The sequence below is a fragment of the Anneissia japonica genome, unplaced genomic scaffold (assembly GCF_011630105.1).
Source record: "Anneissia japonica isolate Jap-2015-1 unplaced genomic scaffold, ASM1163010v1 scaffold287989_len141851_cov153, whole genome shotgun sequence".
Classification (NCBI taxonomy): Eukaryota; Metazoa; Echinodermata; class Crinoidea; order Comatulida; family Comatulidae; genus Anneissia; species Anneissia japonica.
This window is the reverse complement of record NW_022708804.1, coordinates 81,642-90,123: the sequence shown is the minus strand read 5'-3', so window position 1 is coordinate 90,123 and position 8,482 is coordinate 81,642. Positions and strand designations below refer to the sequence as shown.

The following is an 8,482-nucleotide window of genomic DNA, read 5'->3' as shown; positions in this document are numbered from 1 at the left end:
GATTTGCAAAGAAGACATTTATACCATATGAACCCACATTTGGAGATGGTTTCAAACGAGGAGAAGTAAAATCCATAAATGTGCAGGATAAGGTGGTGACAATGCAGTCCGGTCAACGATACGAAAGCGTTCCATACGACTACCTCGTCATAGCAACAGGGTCAACAGGGAAATTCCCATGTAAAGTTACTAAAAGTGTTGATAACAAGGATATTATAAGCAAATTTGATTCCTTGAAGGAAGAGGTAAGTCAGTGTATACAAAAGAATTATATAATGATTATGATTAGTAAGTAATGGTGATGGTGATGATGATGAGAATAATTATGAAAATGAATTTTATTATTTTATAATAATATTATTAAAATTAAATGTGATACAGGAGCTTCTTACAATGGGCTCTTTGACAAGAGCACCATTGTAAGACACTGGATCGATGACAATGGTTTATTTTACCTTTGATACATTGTCCTGGTTTGTTATGTTACATAATGAATTAAAAAATATGTAAACAAAAAATGTGATTATAGGAGTATAAGAAACGTTATACTTCCTGGTTACAATAATAATTCAGAATAATAAATCATTTTAGAATTATTTGATTGATTTAAATGTAAAAATTAGGGCATGTCAATTTGTCCCGCAACACTTATCGGTGAACTTTACACAAACTAATCTACAGAACAAGGTAAAATAAACAGCTTCATTCATCTCTCCCACTTCCATGACCTCTCACCCCATACCTGACCCTAGGTCAAGCTACCTTCCTGTTTTTTCTCATCAAGCTGTTAACATTATCCACTAGTTTTTTAGGTTAATAATATGCATAGAATGCTATATCCTGTAATAATATGAAAGGTTTTGTATAATAGATGGTTGCAACTCCAATGCTATTCATCTTTCTTTCATCATCCTCATCAACAATTCTTGTTTTTGCTTGTTGCGGGAATGGAGGCATTTTAATTTTTATGGTCAGAGGCATAATTTTTTTTCCAGACTTGCATACTACACTCTTTTTTTTATAAGAACACATTTTATAAGAACACTGAGGCTGAAATTGCTTGAACAAAACAAAATAAGAACAAATTGAGGCTGAGGTAGAATGTCAAACTAGAAAAACTAAAAAATTATATCTGTACCTTATGTGCAGTAGGTGTGACTATGTAATACCCTCTAAAATACAGTCAGTAGGTGTACCTACCTCCCATTTTGGGCAATTTTTTAACCGGGGCCTTTTTTTGTGGGGAAATTTTTTTCTGGGCTTTTTTTTCGGGGGGGTCATTTTTTGCAAGGCCGTTTTTACCTCCCAGTACAGTGTATAGTGCTGTACAATAATATTAATTTTCTATGTTTGAAAAGTGTGTAAAATAAGAACGAAATAAGAACATTTGGAGCCTGAAATTGGCAAAAAAATAAGAACACTGAGCCTGGGCAAAATTTTACTGGTTTTTATAAAAAAAAAAAAAGTGTAGTGCCTTTGGTTTGTTGCCTATTCCTGACTCACTATTTCTTTTGCCTTACTGTAGTTTATTCAGATTTCTTGTGTATTTTTGACATCAAAGTCAGTCTTTGTACTACGTTTTTTTTTTATTAATTTTGTTCCTGCTTAACATATTGGCTGTAGCACCACACAGTTCTTATGAATATGTGCACCATAAATCATATATAAATACTGTGAAATATATATTAAGAATAAGTGCAACAACACTCAATTGTTCAAATTATACATTCAAAGTGGTATACTGAAGAGATGGTAATAAAAAGTAATTTGCGTATTAAAATGCATTAAAAACAATCAGAATTTTGGCCATGAGAGCACTAAATTGCAGGCATCAAATAACCTTTGGCTAATAGACATTTCTGAATGTCAATCTTGCTTAACAATTGACCAATCACAAGCTTTCAGGACTATACGTTATTTTTAGGTTTGTGGCACTTCGTGGTGTCGGTGACGACCTATAGAATAAGAGGTCAATTTGCTGCATACAAAAATGTAACAGCCTGCTGATTGCCAACTATCTCCACCTTTACTTACTCTTTACTTAACTTTCATAAGGAATCAATAGATCAATAGAACCCCTCCTTTGGGACACACCTATTAAGGGGAGGGGACACTTTTTCAGCAATAAAATGAGGGAAAGTATATCTCACTATGGCCAACCCCTATTAAGGGGCCACCCCTATTAAGGGGAAACATTTTGGTCCCAAAGGTGTCTCCTTAATATGGGTTCTACTGTCCAAAGAATGAACCTTCTTGTTATGTCTGTCAAATACAACAATCACATTTCAAACTCAACTGGATATACATTTTTTATGTTAAATTGCTAGATTCACGCCTCTACTAAGATTGTGATAGTAGGGGGCGGTGCAGCAGGGGTTGAACTTGCTGGTGAGATAATGACCGACTTAAAAGGCAAAGAGGTGTATCTGATTCACCCACGTGAAAAACTTGTCAGTGAGATGAATGCTGACAGCTTCACAAAGAGCGTACGAGACCAGCTTGAAACTCTTGGAGTCAAACTTGTTCTGGGTAGGTATTGAATTTGAGAAAAAAATTTTAATAGTTTATTTACAAAACAAATTATCAAATATGTTAAATACACGTTTTTTTTTTATCAATCACACATTGATAAAATAATGGTAATATGAAATACTCCCCCAAGGAGTTAAGCCTGGTTTTCATAAGATCACTACACTGTCGCTACAGTGTTTTCAGTGCAATTGTTGTACGTTGGGGAGGCACCCCGAATCGACAACCAATCCTCATCACCGAAAGCTGTCAGCGATAGCATGGAAATTTAGCTTTGTGTGTTCAATAGACTGATGTAATAATGTTAAATGCTACTTTTGTATTTTATATAAATACCAACATATCATTATTATTATTATTATTATTATTATTATATTATTATTATTATATTATTATTATTATTATTATTATTATTATTATTATTATTACTACTATTATAAATATAATAAACAGTTAAAATACATTAGTCATACCTTTTTTTTTTATTATTAATTTTTTGTTTTTAGGAGAGAGAGTAACCAATCTGGAAGAGCTCCCAACAGCAGCAGAAAAGTCTGTTGTCAGAACAGACAAGGGATCGAGCATAGAAGCTGACCTAGTGGTACCATGCACAGGACTGAAGGTCAACACCAGTGCCTATGGTATAAGCTTGGGTAAGTATGTACATTGACAGGTGAAAGTAAGGTTTGACGTCTTCTTACCGCTCATCGGATATTTGATCCTTGCGCTCATCGGATATTTGATCCTTGCGATGACTTAGAGGGAATTGTGCCATAGAAACACACACATAGAATTCAAAATACCGATTTTCAGAGTATTTATTTTTATTAAATTTGTATTTATATGGGTTTCTGGACCAATGGGTATGAAGTTTTTTTTTTTTTTATTGACTGTGCACTGACAATTTCCACAAGCAAAGACCATTTTGTACATTTCTCACTGATTAGGAAAAAAATTATTTTACACTTTCAAAATGTATATGATTACCTTCCCAATAAACTACTTTTCATTTACTACCTGAATTGCTAATTTTACAAGTTTTGTCGACATTGTGAATTTTTGTGACAAATGTGCTTTATGAGGAAGCAGCTTATTTTTTATTTATTTTTTAAAAATTTCTTTAAAATCACAATAGAAACAACAGAGAATATAAAAAACATTAAAATATAAGAATGATGGAAAAGGATTACTGTACCTACCTCCCGCATTCCAAATTTGAGAACCCCTACAAGTAAATATTTCTACCAGATTCAGTTCTGACAAAATTAAGTTTCCTGTAGAACAGGATCTGGTAGAATAGTTAGGAACACTGTCAACTGAAGTAAAAGTGTATAATATATTGATGTAATCTATTTGGAAGAAAAATTCTACCACTCACTTTACAACACATTTTGTCAAAATGGATATTGACAAGCGATGGATCAAACCAGATGCCAAGATATTTAAAACTGTTAACGTCTTGTATGGCAGAGTCCCTAATCCTAATATTAAGATCTGCTGCACTATGTAATTTCTTCTTAGAACCAAGAAAAGCGATTTAGTTTTGTCAATATTTACAGTAAAGAGAGTTCATTCTCATTCAGCCAGTCAGAAACATGTTTAAAATAATTTTAAAAAGTAAGTTGGATGTCATTAGATTTTATGGATAAAATATTCAGCTTAGCTTAGTCGGCTAAACTGGTGGTGGCCACTGTGTGTGCGCTGAACTGTGGAGATCTCTTGGTCCCCGGTTCAATTCCCGTCGCTGTTCTCCTTGTGTCTCGTCTCAGCAGAAATGCTGAAATGTAAGTTACGATTGTGCACCGTCTTTTGGATGAGACGTTTAAAGCAATTGGTCCAGTGTTCATTATGGCTCGTGTGCACGGTAAAGAATGCAGTACGCTATTCGGAAAAGAGTAGGGGAATTGTCTCCCGGTGTGTCTGCCCAATCACCACCAGAAGGACCCCACTGGAAAAAAGTCTTCTTACACTTTTGTGTGTTTTCCTCGGTGTTTACTCCAAATAAATCCATCTAACCACCATCCATTTGCCCAAATGGGCATGATGTTTTTAATCACAGCCATATATGACCGATATAATGTGGTGTCCCCGTCCTCCCCCCACCCACCAACTATGCCCATATATATCTATTAGAAGTCTAACAATACTCTACTTAACCATCAAACGCAATATTTATAGTGTGCGGCATAGTGTGCTTATGTTTACTCTGAATTTGCTTTGTTTAAGCTAACAAGATGGATGGCAATGGTTATTTGAATGTGAACGAAACTCTTCAGGTCGATGGCTGTGATGGCGTTTTTGCAATTGGTGACTGCAATAATAAGGAACGTGCTAAGCTGGCGCATGTAGCAGAGACCCAGGCAAAATACCTTGCCAAAAATATAGAAACTATTGACAGCGGAAAGCAAGTGCAACCTTATAAACCAGGTAAGTAGCTCTAAATTTGCATTTACCATCGGGACCTTTATGCACAAAATAGAAAATTAACACAATGGAAATATACTTTATGTTAACTTATCCATTATTTAATAGTAATGTTATTGTATCTCTTTTGAAACAGGAGCTCAACTCCCATATAGAGTATGCAACAAAAATAAAAGCCACATGAAAACATAATGAAAATATAAACCATATAGAAAGATATTAAAATTTCAAGCCTTAAAAAAAGTGCAATCAATGAGTAGTGTTCTACTTTTGATGGTAAAAAAGTACTACAAATTTCATTAAATTCATTACATGCCTGTGTTAATGAAAATTTATGTAAACCAAAATTTTTATGCTTTTGGTATACATTATGAATTTCAAGATCATTGAAAATAATATATTTATTTTCAGGGGAGCTTGGAGTAAATATAAGTTTGCTTAAATCCTCGTTCTCTGATAAATGGTAGTCTGTTACATTGAAAAGTAAATGATAAATTGTTTAATTTCCAAAACAATTGCAAATCATTCATAAGGCCATATTTTGGGTTTAATTCAAGACTTTGTTTAAGATTAACAAGGTGTATGAAATATATTAATTTATCTTTAATTGTGATTGGAATTACAGGAGGAATGATGATGGCGCTGTCTATTGGTCGAGAGGGCGGTGCACTCCAAAACGGAACATGGGTCCTAGGTGCCTTCTTTGCTCGGTTCGTCAAGAGTAAGGATGTGTTTACAAAGCAGACTTGGGGAACGATGAAACAAACTCCACCAAAAGAATAAATCACCATGGCAATGGGCCGGGCAAAAGTCTTTTGAAGTGGTGCATTGGACAACATATTTTTTACATGTCATTGTGTTTAATGTGGAATAATTCAGATTAGTAAGAAGAAAAATGTGCCAAATTAATATTAAATGATTCCGAAATATAATTTTTATTCCCATTTTTTTCTTTCTCAAATATTTTTGTCAGAGCTGTAGGCTGGTTTTAAACTAGGCTGGTTTTAAACTGGGGTGGGGGTGCGAAAATTGTGAAGGCAAATCTAAATCCATATTCCACTGAAAATCTATGGTCATTTTTATCCCAGTCTATGTCCATGATTTTTCCCGGTTTACAACCATTATTCCTCAATTTTTTTAGGTAAACCTTTTCCTTTCTCTTGCTGTTTTTCCTCCCATCTCTATATTCTCATATGCTATTTCACATGATATAATTTAATGATGTAATTTAGCTATGGCTCAGAAAGTAAAAGTTAACAATATTCTCATTCTTAATCACTCTGTATGTTCCATTTTTAAGTTTTCATTTCTATTCCTTCACAAGTTTACTTCTATTGTTCTTCTCTATCCACCATTTTCCCACCCATTTTTGGACTGATAGAAACATATTAGGGAAAAGTAAAAATACACATTGTGTAATTGTAGAGAATTTTTACCAAAGTAGTTTGATGCATTTAGTGCATTTGTAATTTGATTTTAGAATCAAATCAGATATAAAAAGGATTGCATCAATTCTTCAAGTATAATATCTATAGGCAGTGACTTGGGGTGATGGTTTATTTACATTAATTAAGTCCCATAATTAAGTTGAAATATATAATTGATTTTTGCTTATTGTTAGATTGTGTAGTATACTGTTCCTTGAGAAATGTCTATCACTGGAAAATCACATAGAGGTTATGGTGTAGCATTTTGTTGGTATAGCACCCAAGCAGCAATCAGAAGGTCTTGGGTTCAAATCATGATGAGTACATTTTTTTCTCAAGTGATTAACAATTATTAGACTAATAAAAATAATCATGGTGAAATTCTAATAGGCTTAAAAGAGAGAAAAATGCGAGAAAACATCTGAAATAAAACTATTGCTATCCTGATAGTAGGTTGTCATAAGAATGTTAAGGATGAGGATAATGAAAATAATGATAAAGAGGATAAATACTGTAATTTAATGTGTTAACAAGAAATATAAATGGAGTAAACCTTACGCTGTTGTTTAAAATCCTAATTGGACGATACTATTTATCAAATGTATGCATCAGCAAATTTAATGCAATATGAAATTGACCAAATATATAAATTTATGAAACTACTAAAATAAAAATTATGATCATGGCAGTATTTTTTTAGAGACAAATTTATAACGTTTAGTCCTAGCGGCGTTTGTGATGTCGCAGTAAAGTAACAAATGGACGCAAGTTTGATAGCATAAAAATGCCAGCGTCAATTACACTAAGCATCGATCCCAGGCTATAACTCAATTTGTCAAATTACTGAAATAGATCCTCAAAATGGAGGCTAACTATCCGCTGTGTACCTGTAGTTTTGGGCCTGGATCCACAATGTGTGTATACCATTTTGATGTATTAAAATAGTAAATTAGATGTAACACACACCTTCGAAATGATACCAAAGAACAACGTTTCTAATCCAATGCACCCTACAAAGGCACTATTACTAGACCCTGTAAAAGTTTTGTTTGCAATAATATAGAAAATATGAACCCTAGAATCTATTTTAATTGCCTACCTCGTATAGTTCTTCAATAAAAATACTGTAGTGGGAAGTTTAACAACAGCTATAAAATATAGAAATTTTTACTGTTGAAGAACATTGTTATCTTTATTATTTGCATGATTAAAATTTTTATCAAGTCGCCTTACAGACCAAACTGATGTTTTTTTTTCTTTAATTCAGTCGTCATTCTTCAAGTGAACATCATCATATGCCGCATATACAATAGAAAAACTTAATAAATTTTAAATTTTCAATCTAAAATAATACATAATTTAATAAATGTTAATTGAAAATACCGGTACACAAGTTTTAAGACGTTTTAATAAAGTCATTAATTAGAATTAAAAATAACTTAATTTATTCAAAAAACCCCACTGTTTTACTACAAAAATCCTTAAATTCAGGACATTTAAGAATCGGTTCAAATCGTATTTAATTGTTTGTTACGTGTAGGCCTATGTTTGGCAAAAGAATAAGAGAGAAGGCAGTGGCGGATTAGAAGGGGCGTACGTCCTCTCTATTTCTTGTGCTTAGGCCTATCAGAAAATTACCATGCAAAAAATAGTAAACATCAATCCAGAAGCAATAAGTGAGATTTGCCCGTTGCGCTTCCTACGGCTCTATGCCTAGACTCTCCCTCAGTTCGATTCACGCCCCCCACTTTCTTACCTGGCTGGATCCCACTCCCGAAAAAGATATCTTATGCAAAAACTGTAGCCTAGCTACCTCAAAGTTACTCCGTTAATTGGTCTGGTCTGGACAATTTTTTCTTATTCAAGTAAAAGATTTTGCTATTCTAAAATGTTATTATATTCAAACTTTATTTCAAATATTGCATATATAAAAACCAGTAATTTATGTTGATGTCTTGTTTACTGGCGTATGTTGTAATTAACAAAAATATGTAATTAAAATAAATTTAACCAACGATATTCGATCGTTTTTTTGTTTTTTGTTTTTTTTTTTAGACATTGTCTGTTATTTTAATCAATTTCAACTTTTAACAAAATTATTT

At 33.1% G+C, this 8,482-nt stretch overlaps 1 protein-coding gene across 1 annotated transcript; it reads left to right on the top strand.

Moving 5' to 3' along the window:
* Positions 1-7,614, top strand: LOC117106587 (apoptosis-inducing factor 2-like; the record flags this gene model as incomplete). The annotated part of the gene is given in 5 exon segments (XM_033247972.1): positions 1-245; positions 2,328-2,529; positions 3,036-3,182; positions 4,756-4,956; positions 5,579-7,614. Coding segments are annotated over 5 exon segments (953 nt in total), but the record flags the coding sequence as incomplete, so codon positions are not given.
* Positions 7,615-8,482: the final 868 nt, after the last annotated feature.